Here is a 16,777-nt window from a genome sequence, read left to right on the forward strand (position 1 = left end):
ATGAAGTGAGAGTCTCCAGGATGGGAGAAGATTTTTGGCACTTCCTCACCAGACAGGGGATTAATATTCAGAATAAAAAAAAATAATAAAAAACATTAAAATACCTCAACAGGGCTGGGGTTATAGCTCAGTAGTAGAGCATAAGCCTAGCACATGTGAGGCACTGGGTTTGATCCTCAGCACCACATAAAATAAACAAATAAAAGAAAGGTATTGTGTCCATCTACAACTAAAAATAAAATTTTTTAAATAAAAAGAACACAACAAACTTAACAACAAAAAAACCTAAATAATCCAACTAAGTGGACAAAAGAACTGAAAAAAAACACTTCTCAAAAGAAGAATATAACAAATATGTGAAAAAATGTTCAACATCTCTAGCAATTAGGGAAATGCAAATCAAAATCATATTGAGATTTCATCTTCTACCAGTCAGAATCACAATTATCAAGAATACAAACAATAACAAGTGTTGGTGAGAATGTGGAGAAAAGATACTTGCATACACTGCTTGTGTGACTGCAAATTAGTGCAACCACTCTAGAAATCAGTATGGAGATTCCTTAAAAAACTAGGAATGGAACCACCATATAATTCAGCTATCCCACTGCCTGATATCAAAGATATAAAATCAGCATTAGCAACACACCCACTAGCCAGACAATGGAACTAACCTAGGTGTCCTTCAAGAGATGAATGGATAAAGAAAATGTGGTATATATATATAACAGAATATTACTAAACTATAAAGAAGAACGAATTGCGGCCTTTGCTGGTAAATGGATGAAACTGGAGACTATCCTGCTAAGTAAAATAAGGCAGACCCAGAAAGTCAAAGGTTGAATAAGTTTTCTCTGATATGCAGAAGCTAATACAAAATAAGGGGTGGAGGTGGGGAAGGCAGGGAAGGGGTATTCCATCAAACTAGAAGCAAAATCAGTGAAGTAAAGAAAGGAGAATGAGGGGGAAGGAGGAGAGACTGGATAAGGGAAGAATTGAGGAATGAATCTGACCTAAAGTTCCTAAGTACATATAAGAATAAACCACAGTGAATCTTACCATTATGTATATCCACAAGGCAGTAATTTTTTTTAAAAAATGCTATAAGTAAATAGCAGAAAGGTTACTAGGGGGAGGAGAACAGTAGGAGGGAGGGAGGAGGGAAAGGGGAAGTATTAGAGACTGATTTAGAGCAAATTGTATTCTGTGCTTTTACAATTATGTCAAAATGAATCCTAATGTTATATATAACTAAAAAGAACCAATAAAAATTATAAAAAAGGGTTAGTTGTAAAACTGCAGTTATGATTATTTTCTAAATAAAATATGATTTAACTTCATAAATAGAATTATAAATATATTATAGACTCAAATCAATTTTTCATCTGAAAGAAATGAACTTAGTTGTCCATGATTTAAAAAATCAGAAGTGACCAAAAAACTAATTCAATATACTTAGGTATTAAATATTCTTCAGAGTTTAGATATCTGAAAACAACTAGAGAAAATAAACCATTCATGAGCAATACTTATGAGTTTGGTCTATGGCTCCAAAAAATAACAAAACAGAAAATTAAAATATTCCTAAACACAGTAACTCCACACAGTGGAGAAAAATGAATATTCATATAAATTATTATATAAATCATACTTTTTTGTGATTTAACAAACTGTAAACAATTAATTTATTTTATGTAAGTAAATTTCTCTATCTTTTCTTTAATATAAATTTTCACATTTCCAAACAAAATAATGAGTTTTAACAATGATAAAAACAAGTTTTAAAAGATTGTTATTTGGTTTTGGATCAATTATTGGACATTGACAGACAAAAGCCACATACAGTTATATGCTCAAACAAGACATAGCCTTGATTTGCCATTGTTACAAGCAAAGTGTTAACATTACATACAAATGTAAATAGTGAGGGCAAACAAAAGATGTAATGAAGAAAAATATTTCCATGGGAATAGTGCTATGGTTCAAACTTCACATATAAAAATAAATACTTATAAAGGTATTAAATATTACAGTACTTGAAATTGAATCAATCCTTCTTCCAACTATCAATTTTAATAATATAAGCCAAGAAGGCCAATAGTCTGCTTAAAAAAAAAATCAGAAATCATAGTATGTGGATTTCATGATTTATAAAGAAAAGAAATTAAAGTGAAAGGAACCTAGTAAAATAAAACAAAATTAAGATTGAGAATACTATCGTACCGATTTCCATGGTCCCCGATGCCATGATACATCATCAGGGCAGGCATGAACATGACATTGTATCACACTAGGCGGCTTGTTTAGGATTTCACAGTTGTGCTCTTCTGACAGTTGGCCATTGGGAAACTGGCATATTACAAATCTTGATTTTATTCCTCCTCCACATGTTTGTGTACACTACAAATAAGAAGAGGAAATATCAAGCCTATGTGACTTTACAGAGACTGCTATTCATTCTTGAAATATAATTAGTAATGCTAGAGCTTAAACATTTATTATTTCTAATTGTCAACATTTCTCCCTGAATTTAAGAGTTTTAATCCCATGATTATAAAAACTGAGTTTCTGAGACTTATTAGGAAAATATTTCAGTAAGGTATGAAGTCTATAAGATACTATTTGCAGGTTATGACAGAAACAAAACTTATTTACCTAAGTAAAGAGTATCAATTATAAAATGTATGGATTATAATCAATGAATTATTATGTAGCCATGAGAGCTAATGAGATAGGTCAAATTTTATAAACATGGATAGATGTTTAATACATTTTATATAAAAGCCAGATAGAAAACAGCATGTATAATATAAATCTGTTTTTGTAACCTATACAGAACAAAAATCTAGCAGTAAATATACCAAAATGATAAAAGTTTGTATTTGTTTATAGTTTTCCTATGATTTAAACTTTTAAAATGAATATACCTACTAATACTATAATACTAAAGTTACTTAATTTTGGAAAATATTAAAGTATATATGAAAAATGTACTTGATGTTTATTAGCACCTAGCCAAAAGTATGCCTTTAAGCAATGATTTCCAATAAATTCCCTATGAAGAAAATTACATAATAAAAACAATTAAGCAAAAACATTTGACTAATTAAATTAGCTGATTTATATTATTCATCCCAAACTAACATACATCATTGCTTCTTATTCTTTCCCATTCAAAATATGGGTGGAATTAATATTCAAAGTGACCATTTTAGAAATTATCTTTACATTTACAGTGCCAAAGAGCACCAGGGCATGATGAAAGTGCTTAATAGTTGACAACTATCTAGCTTAAAGGAGAAAAATCATCAAATGAATGACTAAACAATAGTAGTAAAATATAGTCTACATATCCACCTTGTTTTCTGTGTTTACATCAATCCAATTTTCTAAGATATTTGAATAATAATGTACAAAAGTCAGAAAGATATTAGTAATTCACAGACATACTGAGTAGCATAGCAGGTTCTATTTACAAATCTGGAATACATGCTTTCCTTCATGAGTGAGTGACTTACACAATGAGAGAACACCTATTAAAAAACAAGGTTTTGATCTTTCAATTAAGAAAATATTTCTTTCCATATATAGTGAAGTAAAATTATCCAGCAGTATGGGATAATGAGGTAATGTCAAAAAGCACTTTACTTTAGGTCTTCAGATATGTAAAATTCTCCACAAATTTGGGGAATCTTATGACTTACTTCTCCCCAGCTTCCATAGTTCCAGCGTGGACAAGGTCCCGAATCACAGTGCTTTGACTCTGGAGGTTTTGAGGCTGCATCACAGTAACTTGCACTTTGTCCATTCTCATCCTGGCAGACCACAACCCTACGCTGGAGACCTCCAGCACAGCTGCTAGAACACTGGCCAGAAGAAAATAGAAACACACATGAACGGCAGATTCCACAATGTGAATTTGCATGGTGGGAAAAAAAAATCATGCCTTGACTCAACCCAAAGCAAACTTTGAATCATGAAAATCTGACAAAAACACTTAAATTTTACTGAGGGCTTCATTAAAATTTGTCGATGAAAGGTAGGACTTTCAATTATGCATTAGGAAATAATCTTCCACCTTCATCCTGAATGTTAAGTAAAAAGGAATTAAAGTTTTAAGATTAACTGGGAAGAAATTAAAAAACAAAAACAAAACAGTGTTAAGTCACTTGATTTTTACCTTGGTATTTTTCTTTAAATTGTATCATTAATATCATGTAAAATATGAACTACAATCATACCTTTGGTAGTTTACCATGATTTTACCCTAGTTTATTCCATGTCTATCACAGTAAGTTTTTGTTTTATTTTTTTCATAAACATTTGTAGTCTTACTTCTTAAAGGGTTTTCTCTTATTTTTATTATAATGGACCCTAATCAGATTATTTTTAAGTGCATTCCTTTGTAATCATAATATCACATTAATCTATAATTCAATAAGAACTCTGGGGAGTTGTAGTCTGCATCAAAAATGCTTAATCCATTTAAGATTTAAACTATTGATCTTCAGATAAATTTAGCATTAAAAGCATTTGATGTCATTATATACAGATCTGTTAAAGGGCTGAAATATAACAAAATTACAGAAATAATATAACTCAATAAAGAACAGCTTACTGATCCCCATGGTCCTGTTCTCCATTGGTTTCCTCTGATTGACAGATGGACCCCCTGATTTTGATTATCTTCGGGTTTGTGAGTTAATGGAAAATGCCTGCCTGGGAAATGGCTTGGCTGCTCAGAAGAACTAGGAAAGTGGCTGTACATGGGTGGGCAGGCGGCCAGGTTACAATCTTGTTCTATCAAGGGGCGAACTTCAGGGTCACAGTAATTGTCATCAATTGGCTGCTGGTGGTTGATGCATAAAACTTGTCGAGTTGTTTTTCCATGGCCACAGGATGCTGAACACTGACCAGAAATTTAGTCAACATTTACTATGTAATATACTTCATTGATATTATATAAAATATTATATATTATATTTAAACATTTCACTTCCTATTTTTTCATGAGGATACTTACAGGTGACCAATTTCCTGCTTGCCATTCTCCACAAGGGCTAAAGCAGACAGATATTTCAGCAGGTCTGGGTAAGTGTGCACAGTATGTTTCATCTGCTATTCCATCATGAGCGTCACGACAGCTTACATATCGGGCTTGATTACCTCTTCCACAAGACACAGAGCACTTAAGAAATCAAATAATATTGAAATGTTAGATAGTACCTCTCCCACTTTCCTTAACCATAGCTGTTACTCACATTTCTAAAACGTCAAGTTTCTTGAGAAAACATAAATCAGAAATAACATTACCTGGCATCATTTCTCAATCAAATACAGATGGGGCAATAAATATTCCAGTTTAGATAATAAATTTCACAGATATAAAATTTGAATGAATATAATGTTTTGAAATGCTTAGATATATTTCAAAATTAAAAATGCTATGTAAGGGAATCTTAATATATCATTAAAATAATTTAAAAGGCAATTAAAATTTAAGATTAAAGCAAATGATAATTCTAAATACATTAAAACTTTCAGTTCAGAAAAATATCATGAAAATGTCCGTAGTTTAACTAAAAGTTGATAAATGCCTAATATCACATCTGTTCTTATAACAACCTGTGACATAAGTATCATTATCCTCATTTTATAGATTAGAAAATCTATAAAAGGCTCAAATTTCCTGCACATAAACACAGGCTCTTGAAAGCCAGAGCATGAGTTAGCCATTAAATGACCTATTTCTAAACCCTATACTTGGTCCATACCATCAAAATATTTGAGAATGAATACATACATACATTAACTTAAGCAAATCTGTCCCAAACATTTTGCTGGTGTCTAAAGACCTCCATAAGAAATACTATATCACTTCAATAAATGCACTTACTGGGGTCCAAGAACCATGTCTCCACTGTGCTACCTTTCCCATAGGAACAGCTGGTAACGAAGTAGCCCCAACATTGGGGACAACTGGGCAGGGAGTAACTATACAGTCCTATTCAAAAGAAAAACAGATCTCAAAGAATATCATTTAATTAATCAACCACATTTAAATTCATTCTGGCATTTCATTGTCTCTATTAAATATCTAATTCAACAATAGTTGCATACCAAGTCACAAATAAATGAGGTAAAGAATTTTATTTTCAAAAGTTCAAAGTACTGTCAAGTGCTAGCAGTGGACAGTAAGACTGAATATCAATATTTGGATCATTCTATCTGATAGTTGAAAAGTGAAAGAGCAAAGTCCTTCAAAAATACCACTAGGCTGAAACATTCTGAAAGTACAGAGCTCCACTTTAAAAAGGCAAAACACACTTCAAAAGTCCATAATATTAACAATAATAGATCTTGTTATACAAGCACAGTTCAAAAAATGGGAATACACAAGTTAAATGAATGATCCAATGGCAGATAAAGGGTAAGCTATGTCATAAGAAAGCTATAAGAATTTCAAAAGCAAGAATAACAAATTCTATTTCATGCACACATTTTTAAGGCATAGAAATTTAAGTGGAAAAAGCACATATAAAAATAATTTGAACATATTAGCAATACTCCTGATAAATAATAAATATTTTTATTTATAATCCACAAAGAGGCTTCCTTTACCTGCCTATCACCTGGGCGACTAGCCCCTTGACATTCTCTGTCATCTAATACTGCACTAAAGAGCTCGCTGACACATTTAACAGCACGTATCTGATACCCAAGTCCGCAGGTAGCTGTGCACTGAAAGATAAAAATAAATCGATATTAAAAAACATTGTTTTTCAAATATTACATAAACTTCCATTTTCTTAATAAATATATAGTTAATAATATACTTTCAGTAGATCTTCTTATACAAGCACTTTATACCAGATTCAAAATACCTAAAATTAATAAATTCAATCATCATGCCTACTTACTTAAATACCTTATGTAGACATTACTAAAATACTGAAGTTCACAAAATGTATATTGTTAATATAGTTTTAAAAGTTATCATGTAAAAAATATCAATAAAGGCCTGATATTTTGGAGGCATACTCAATACAATTATAGAAACAAAATACTTTCAAATTCTATCTGGTGTATGTATGTCACTTAATACACTGAAGAAATTTCAAAGAGATAATGGATCAAGGACCTTGATATCAAATCAGAGACTCTGCGTCTGATAGAAGAAAAAGTTGGCTCCAATCCACATATTGTGGGGTCGGGCTCCAAATTCCTTAATAGGACACCCATAGCACAAGAGCTAATAGCAAGAATCAACAAATGGAACTTACTTAAACTAAAAAGTTTTTTCACAGCAAGAGAAACAATAAGAGAGGTAAATAGGGAGCCTACATCATGGGAACAAATTTTTACTCCTCACACTTCAGATAGAGCCCTAATATCCAGAATATACAAAGAACTCCAAAAATTAGACAATAAGATAACAAATAACCCAATCAACAAATGGGCCAAGGACCTAAACAGACACTTCTTTTTTTTTTTTTTTTTAAATATTTTTTTTTATTGGTTGTTCAAAACATTACAAAGCTCATGGCATATCATCTTCCATACATTTGATTCAAATGGGTTATCAGCTCCCATTTTTACCCCAAATACAAGTTGTAGAATCACATCGGTTACACATCCACATTTTTACATAATACCATATTAATGACTGTTGTATTCTGCTACCTTTCCTATCCCCTACTATCCCCCCTCCCCTTCCCTCTCCTCTTCCCTCTCTACCCCATCTGCTGTGGTTTAATTCTCTCCCTTTTTTTTCCCTTTCCCCTCACAAACTCTTATATGTAGTTTTATGTAACAATGAGGGTCTCCTTCCATTTCCATACAGTTTCCCTTCTCTCTCCCTCTCTCCCACCCCACTCGTCTCTGTTAAATGTTAATCTTTTCCTCATGCTCTTCTTCCCTGTTCTGATCTTGGTTGCTCTCTTCATATCAAAGGAGACATTTGGCATTTGTTTTTTAAGGATTGGCTAGCTTCACTTAGCATTATCTGCTCTAATGCCATCCATTTCCCTGCAAAATCCATGATTTTGTCATTTTTTAGTGCTGCCTAATACTCCATTGTGTATAGATGCCATGGTTTTTTAATCCATTCATCTATTGAAGGGCATCTAGGTTGATTCCAAAATCTAGCTATTGTGAATTGTGCTGCTATGATCATTGAAGTGGCAGTATCCCTATAGTATGCTCTTTTGAGGTCCTCAGGGAATAGACCGAGAAGGGCAATAGCTGAGTCAAATGGTGGTTCCATTCCCAGCTTTCCTAGGTATCTCCATACTGCTTTCCATATTGGCCGCACCATTTTGCAGTCCCACCAGCAATGTACAAGTGTACCCTTTTCCCCACATCCTCGCCAGCACTTATTGTTACTTGACTTCCTAATGGCTGCCAATCTTACTGGAGTGAGATGGTATCTTAGGGTGGTTTTGATTTGCATTTCTCTGACTGCTAGAGATGGTGAGCATTTTTTCATATACTTATTGATTGACTGTATGTCTTCCTCTGAGAAGTGTCTGTTCAGGTCCTTGGCCCATTTGTTGATAGGGCTAAACAGACACTTCTCAGAGGAGGACATACAATCAATCAACAAGTACATGAAAAAATGCTCACCATCTCTAGCAGTCAGAGAAATGCAAATCAAAACCACCCTAAGATACCATCTCACTTCAGTAAGATTGGAAGCCATTATGATTGGAAGTCAAACAACAACAAGTGCTGGCGAGGATGTGGGGAAAAGGGTACTCTTGTATATTGCTGGTGGGACTGCAAATTGGTGATGCCAATTTGGAAAGCAGTATGGAGATTCCTGGGAAAGCTGGGAATGGAACCACCATTTGACCCAGCTATTGCCCTTCTAGGACTATTCCCTGAAGACCTTAAAAGAGCATACTACAGGGATACTGCCACATCGATGTTCACAGCAGCACAATTCACAATAGCTAGACTGTGGAACCAACCCAGATGCCCTTCAATAGATGAATGGATTAAAAAAATGTGGCATCTATACACCATGGAGTATTACGCAGCACTAAAAAATGACAAAATCATGGAATTCGCAGGGAAATGGATGGCACTAGAGCAGATTATGCTTAGTGAAGCTAACCAATCCCTAAAAAACAAATACCAAATGTCTTCTTTGATATAATGAGAGCAACTAAGAATAGAGCAGGGAGGAAGAGCAGGAAGAAAAGATTAACATTAAACAGAGACATGAGGTGGGAGGGAAAGGGAGAGAAAAGGGGAATTGCATGTAAATGGAGGGAGACCCTCATTGTTTTACAAAATTACATATAAGAGGTTGTGAGGGGAATGGGAAAATAAACAAGGAGAGAAATGAATTATAGTAGATGGGATAGAGAGAGAAGATGGGAGGGGAGGGGAGGGGGGATAGTAGAGGATAGGAAAGGTAGCAGAATACAACAGTTACTAGTATGGCATTATGTAAAAATGTGGATGTGTAACTGATGTGATTCTGCAATCTGTATACAGGGTAAAACTGGGAGTTCATAACTCACTTGAAGCTAATGTATGAAATATGACATGTCAAGAGCTTTGTAAGGTTTTGAACAACCAATTAAAAAAAAGAAGAAAGAGGTAAGAAGGTTTCCATCAACTTTGGTAATCTTCACAGGATAATACACTATCCACACTCATCCAGTCTGATCATTACTCACTTTGCAGATTTCTAGCTTCCTGGTTGGCTATTCTAACAATGCCTATTCTAAATATGGTAAAGATGCCAACATAAGGACAGAATATGAAAATATTTATAGTTTAATCAAAGCTAGTAAAAACATGAGATTTGAAGACTCTCATTTAACTCAAGTGAATCCAAAAGCAAAGCTGAAATATTTACCACAGCAAAATTAACAGTAATGTCAAAATTTTGCATATACTCACAGAACTCCATGGTCCTACTTGCCAAGAAGCACAAGCGTGAAGCTCACATGGTCTTAGAGATTCAGGTTTGGTACTTGGATTACAGAAGCCGTCACTCAAGTTATCTTCATTCAGTTGACACCAAACCTGCCGCTGCTTTGATCCTTTTCCACAGGTAACAAGACACTGTAAGAAGTCAACACGATACATTACACAATGATGCAAGGATCAATTTACATACTAAAATACAGCTGTGAGACCATTTCTAAGTTCAGCATAACCCAAATCTAACTCTAGATACATCCACTGGGCAAAACCACCACCCCTAACTTCTGCTCCCCAAGTATCACTGAAATGTCCACTAGTCCTAGAAACAAAGATACAAAATTAACCTTAGAATAAGTATATATCCCAGGCCACTGCACTTTCTTATAAAAATAGTTATAGTTGTAGATTAGACATCAGCAAATGTTATTGATAACTTAATAACTGTAAATAGTTTAAGGATAGCCATTTTAAAAATTTTACTGCCTTTCATAAAAAATATTTTTAAATGATAAAGTTAAATATGTGTGAATTTTATGAAGTCTTTGATGCGAAGTTTCCTAACACAATTTATAGTAGTTCTAAGCCTCATGTTTTTAATGTTACCTCACTCCACTCACTAGCAACCCAAATGGGACAGGAAAATTCATTGCAATTCTCTACAATCATTCGAGGCAGCTCTTGACATTCTCTGTCAGCAAGACGGTGGCCAAAGTTGTTTACGCAATAGGATTCTCGAGACCGTTCTCCTCCTCCACAACTCCTAGAACACTGATTAAAAAAAGAAAAAGAAAAACAGAAAAGAAATAAAAAAAGATGACTTTTGGAGATAAAAAAAATTAAATTGAAAAAATTAAATTGTTTATAAATATGTATTTCAGAGAAATTAAATATTCAGTTAGGAAAAAGGAGACAACCTTCTTTAACCAATAATTATTGTACCTGGGACCATTCTAAATAATGCCATCTTGTTAAGACACAGTCACCATGGCATGGCTCTCGGGTAGGAGGTTTGATTTGGTCACTGCAGTCATGGTCATTTACTGGAACAGTCTGTCCTTTATGGATGGAGTACTTCATGCAGTGGACATCCAAGGATCTGTATCCTGAACCACAGTGGGATGAACATTCACTTTTGCCAATGATGTGCCACCTAGAAAGAAAGGATAATGTGCTATTAACACAAATTTAAAAGTGAATTTAGAGAAACTCATGCATGAAATTCAATTTTAAGAATTCTAAGAGCTAACAGAAATGCAACCTGAAAAGATGTAAAGATGTAGTTTCAAGAGATTATATAGCTCAAACTTTCAGATTACAGATAAAAAAAAAAAAGAAGCTTCAAAGAGATTATCTATTCCAATGGTACAATGCTTGAAAATTTTTCTCTTTTGATCAGAAATTGTACTTTTTTCCACATTAAATCTTAAATTGCTTCCAAAATATATATAAATGAAATATCTAGTTAAAGCTAGAGACAGGGCATCAACACTACATCTACTGATATTATCCTGACACTTGATAGTAACTTTGGAGGTATGTCCAAGGAAGTACAAGTTTCAAAAGCATTTGAAAACACTGGGTTTAGATCAAGATGACTCAAGTAGTTAGTGGCAGATTTAAGAGTATAACTGAAGACATCAGTTAGTCTGATGTTAGTCAATCAAATAGTCTCTCCGTTTGAAAATCTCTGACAGTACTTTGGTACGTGAACAGAGAATATCTGGAAATCTGAATACATCAATAAAGATATGCTCCTTAAAAATTGGCAAAACAGTTTTTGTAAAGAATATCACACTCCCTCATTAATTCATTCCAATCTCTATTTAGACATGTTTGCAAGGAAAATATTTATTATAAGCAAAAAATGCTAGTTATAGCTAAGTTATCTCAATTACAGTCAAGGAAGCAACCAAATTATGAGTATCCCTGTATAAAGAAGCACAGAATTCACAGAGTTCATTTCTGATAGCTTCTCAAGAATTTCATTGTGTTTTATGTAACTTAAAACAGGCAATTCTACCACTGGGCTAGGTATATATTTATATACCTATATATAAATTATATTATATTTATATGTGTATATATATATACACATATAAATTCTTATCCTTCAATACTGAATATAACCTGCTACAATGCAAAAATAAAAAATGAAAAACTGGAAGATTGTTATCGTTACTATTCTTAGTATTGGTCTGTTACCAATCATCAAAGGAGGAGGAAAGGATAAGAAATTTAGATTAGAAGTACAAACTTTCCTGCCATGATCTACTATAATGTTGCTTAGTACCCAATGGATTAATTACTAAGATACCAGGAAAATTGATACTGTCTCTAATCCATAAAATTTATAAATTTAGTGGTTCATGAGTTCAACGGTAATTATAGAATCAGGCTACAGATATGTTGTTTTAGATCTTTAAACCATGGCTTTCAGACAAGAGTTTACTCATATTTATTTTACAGGCAAAATGACTTCTGTTTTCTAACAGAGTGTAGGACCTGGGTAACTGGTATTCAGCCAGTAATATGAATAAAAATTCAGATACATTTCTGAGTTTCACCACACATTAGTGAATCTGAAATTTTATAATAGAGGCAGATGATGGGTATTAGTGATATGCCCACTTTGTGTTAGGCACTGTTTTATATTTATCTCACTTATTAGTTTAGTTGCATTTATATAGTAGTTATATCACACATTATTTCCTTTTTACCTTAGTTCACAGTCTGTATTGCACTTTTCAGTCACAAACAATGGGTGTGGCAAGTGGTCACAATTTTGATCAGACACCATCACATGATCACTCTTACGTATGCAGATAATTTTTCTTCTACGAAGACCTTGACCAAAATCAAATGAAAATTAAAAATGAAATGAGAATTTACATAAGTAGAAGTTCCCTAAGTATTTAATTCTACTAAAAGCCTAAAGGATGTAAGTAAGAAAGCTAAATTTTCAACACTACATCTAAGATATGCTAGTATATGAATCTAGTCAGGAATGACTTTTTATAGTAAGTAAGCTGAATCCTAAATGATTGAGAAGTTTGCTTAGTGAAGAGGAAAAAGGAAGGTGGGACAGGTACAGAGTAAAAAGAAATTCATCAGGGCCAAGACAGAGATTGGGGGAAATTGAGTGGCTAGGGACAGTGCTGATTCTATGTGGTACATGGTATTATTGTTCCCCAGTATTTGCTTTCCCTATATATGAAGGGAAGTGCCCATTTCTGGTTGCTACAATGTCATAGTAACTTCCTGTGGGAGAAGATCACTTCCGTCTGTCAATTGGCATCAGCCTTATGCTGACCAACTAAAGTGGATGAGACCTATTCCAGCGATTCTCAGGTAAGGGCTGCTCTTTCAGCCTGCAGTCATGAATGAAAAGACATTGACAAAACAATAAAAAAAATCAGTGGTGACACAGGTTGTAGGGGAGGAAGGCAAGATGAAATGGTGAGCACAGGGGATTTTTAGGGCTGCAAAGCTTCACTGGATGATACCATCATCCATATATTTGTCAAAACCTATAGAATGTACAACACAAAGAATGAATCCTAATATAAACTATAGGCTTTAGTTGACAATAATGTATAAAAATTGGCTCATCAATTATACACATGTGCCAAACTAATATAAGATGTTAATAATGGAGGGAGTGAGTAAAGGATGCACAGAGGGAACAGAGAGGGAAGGGACAAGGCAGAATATTCAGCCTTTCTATCCAGTGTTTTTCAGTAAACCTAAAGATGCTCTACAACGTAAAGTCCCTAAAAAGTTTTTTAAAAATGACATGGTTGCAGTAACAAGTTGGAGTAGAGCCATAACCAATTAGCAGCAAAACATGACACGGGCAATAAATAAACCTTCGTTCTAATCCATTGAGATTTGGTGGTTGGTTGTATGCAGCATAACAGCAAAAGTAAACTCAGAGAAATGGTCATAACCAGCCAGAAGAGTCTGAATTTACATTTCCTGCAATGAAGAGACAGTAAAGAGTTTAAGCGGTCAGAGACATGATCAAATTTCTATTTATGAAGTTCCACTTTGTACTGCCAGTTGACTGAAGATGAACATATATGTTTATCTCTAATCTTTCCCAAACCCCCTTTAAAATAAAGAATTTTGAAAACGCATATGTCTAAAAGAACAGGGAAAAAAGGAAACACAGTAGGCAAGATAAGAATTCTTTTAAATATGTAAAGCAGATGGGAATAGATTTTTAACTGTCAAGGATATGAATCCTAAGCCTATGAAGGTAGAGAGTAAATAAGGAAAAGCCTGTGCATGCCACAAAATCCAAAATCCAAAAGAAGTCCAGGAATCAAAGACACCAGGTTTCTCTGAAGAGGTGAATGTTGTGAGGTGTAGGCCAGAAAAAATTAATAATTGATTGAAAGGTATTTATGAAGAACAGTTAGATGATTACCCTTCTAGCCAAGAACGGCACTAGCTAACAGAAGCCACCTGTGTCACTTGGCATTTTCTAGTAGTCACATTAAAAAGTAAAGAGAGGCAGGTGAGATTAATTTTAATAGCATTTATATTTAATCCAATTATCTGGAATTTTAATATAGCACCAATTTATAAATTATTAATAATACATTTTAAATTCTTTTTTCCCTATTTTTTCCAAACCCAGTAAATAATTCACACTTACAGCACATGGACTAGCCACAGGTGGACAGCATAGCTCGAGGAAAGGAGAACTTGAAGGAATAAGACACAATACAGGGAAGCCACAGCACAGAAGACTGAAATGGGGTGATGAAGTAAGTCTCCATAGTGAAAGAACAGATCGCAGCCCCAAATCTCCATCCACTGTGGCCCCAAGATGTCTTCTATTATTCCCCACCCCATCATGACTGTCAGGAGATGGGAGAATTCTTCTCTTGGGCAACTGTTTAACCCAGAAAAAGGATCAACTGACAACAACATTTGGTTCTTCACCCTGCTGACAAACCAAAGAGCCTCTCAACAATCCAGTTACTCTAGAACAAAGCCCCTGGTTGAGGCATCTGACACATGTAGAACTTGCAATTAGCATCTTGGTACTTCCTAAATATGAACAAACAGCCAATGATCATTGGAAATTCTAAAAAAGCCACTAACAAAAGAGAACAAAAGAAACAAAAACACAATAGAACTAGAATAAAACCAATATGTCAGAGCCGAAGAAAACTCAAAGACTACACTTAATACCCTCAGAGGCCTAATAGAAGATATTATACCCATTAAATAAAAGTTGTGAGAAGAAAGCTCAAAAAAGTGAAATGAAGAGAAGAAATTAGAAAAGAAGTCCTCAGTTTAAGAGGTTGAGTACTCAAATAATAAAACTTTCAGAAAGAGAAAAATGTGTGTGAGGAAATTATCAAAAAAATTAATGAATGTGACTAAATTTTTCAAGACAAAGAATCAGTGTTTCCAAATTGAAATGACATCCTAATTACTTAGGGAAATACAGAATAAGTAAAATAAAATGAAGCACCAACATCAAGGTATTAATGTTAAGGGAATCCACAAAACTTCCAGAACAGAAAATGCCCCATACAAGGGTAGGAAATTGAAAAACAAGCTGAGGGAACAGTCATAAAACAAGGCTTTCAAAAATCTCAAGGGAAATCGTCTGTTTCAGAATTTGTACCAAAGTACTGAGCAAGAATGAGAATGACACAATGCAATTTTCAGAGATGGGAAGCCTCTAACATTGCCTTTCTTTCTCAGTAAAATACTGAGGAGCATATCCACCTAATGAGGGAAGGAAATCAAAAAAGGAACTCGTAAGACTTAGAAAACAAGGAATCCAGCCTAAGAGAAAGTTGAAGGAAATTTCCAGGATAATAAAGGAGGGACATCTTGAGGTGATGGTCACATAACAGCCCTAAAAAGCAATGCAAACAAATTAGTGCAAGAGAAATGAGGGTCACGGACAAAGATAAAAAATGTGAAGGAAAATTAAAGCTGATAATATGCTTCTAATACCAGTAAAATGTAGTACTGACAGAAATCTTGAGGACTGATGACTTTCAGCATAGTCAACAAGTAAACAAAGTTGAGGAAATGAATGAGAGAAACCAAAAGCTATGCAAAAAAGGAATATACTCACAGAATACTGTGAGATAAAGAATTAATAGTTCCTTTTTTTTCTTGCACATGATTCTTTAAGGTGGTTTTCCTGGTCTGGACACCCCCATCACTGCTTACCAAATTTTCCCCAACCTCCCAGAATCATATTATTCTTTATTTGGTGTGTCTACTGCATTTAAGAATGTGCCTTTATTCACCTGGTGCTTGGCTTTGTCCCCCTAGGTCTCCATGTCCAAGGCCACAGAGCAGCTTATTCACTCAGCACTGGAATATCAGCTCCCCAAATTCCAATTCTCTCCTGTAAAGTACACCCAGGGCCTTCCTGTCAAAGTGAGTGCTTCCTTCTTCTGCATTATCAAAGCCCCTGGTTTCTACTTTAGCATTTATCCCAGCTGACCTGGTGTCATCTACTACCAAAGCCCTTCTCTGAGACACTGCCCAAGCAGTCACAGGAATGCCTGATCTCATGCAATCACTCTGGGGGTCACTGTCCCAATGCAACAGGACCACAGTTGGGCCTCTTCCTCAATGAAGCAGCACAGTTCCTTTGGTATCTGGTCACACCAGTTAACTAAACTGTCCCTCACATTCTCATCATCTGGGCCCTGCCTCTGGTTACCTGCTTTCTCCTATAAGATCATCTCCATACTGTTCTAAGCTTCCTTTCATCTGACCGTTGCTCTCTTGTATTTTTAAACTTTCTCTATTCTCCATGAAAATGACTTCTCCATTCTATACAAACTTCTCT

General features: G+C 34.5%; 1 protein-coding gene across 1 annotated transcript in view; it reads right to left on the bottom strand.

The window, feature by feature from the left end:
* Nucleotides 1–16,777, bottom strand: part of Adamts20 (ADAM metallopeptidase with thrombospondin type 1 motif 20) — a 156,939-nt gene that overhangs the window by 66,969 nt on the left and 73,193 nt on the right. The window contains exons 19-28 of the mRNA XM_076852774.1: nucleotides 12,660–12,786; nucleotides 10,882–11,092; nucleotides 10,546–10,710; nucleotides 9,916–10,080; nucleotides 6,622–6,741; nucleotides 5,897–6,004; nucleotides 5,024–5,188; nucleotides 4,619–4,909; nucleotides 3,705–3,866; nucleotides 2,224–2,400 (exon numbers count right to left, since the gene is read on the bottom strand). Coding sequence (XP_076708889.1) covers nucleotides 2,224–2,400; nucleotides 3,705–3,866; nucleotides 4,619–4,909; nucleotides 5,024–5,188; nucleotides 5,897–6,004; nucleotides 6,622–6,741; nucleotides 9,916–10,080; nucleotides 10,546–10,710; nucleotides 10,882–11,092; nucleotides 12,660–12,786 — 1,691 coding nt within the window. The remainder of the gene's footprint in view (nucleotides 1–2,223; nucleotides 2,401–3,704; nucleotides 3,867–4,618; nucleotides 4,910–5,023; nucleotides 5,189–5,896; nucleotides 6,005–6,621; nucleotides 6,742–9,915; nucleotides 10,081–10,545; nucleotides 10,711–10,881; nucleotides 11,093–12,659; nucleotides 12,787–16,777) is intronic.

The sequence above is a fragment of the Callospermophilus lateralis genome, chromosome 4 (genome assembly GCF_048772815.1).
Source record: "Callospermophilus lateralis isolate mCalLat2 chromosome 4, mCalLat2.hap1, whole genome shotgun sequence".
Taxonomy (NCBI): domain Eukaryota; kingdom Metazoa; phylum Chordata; class Mammalia; order Rodentia; family Sciuridae; genus Callospermophilus; species Callospermophilus lateralis.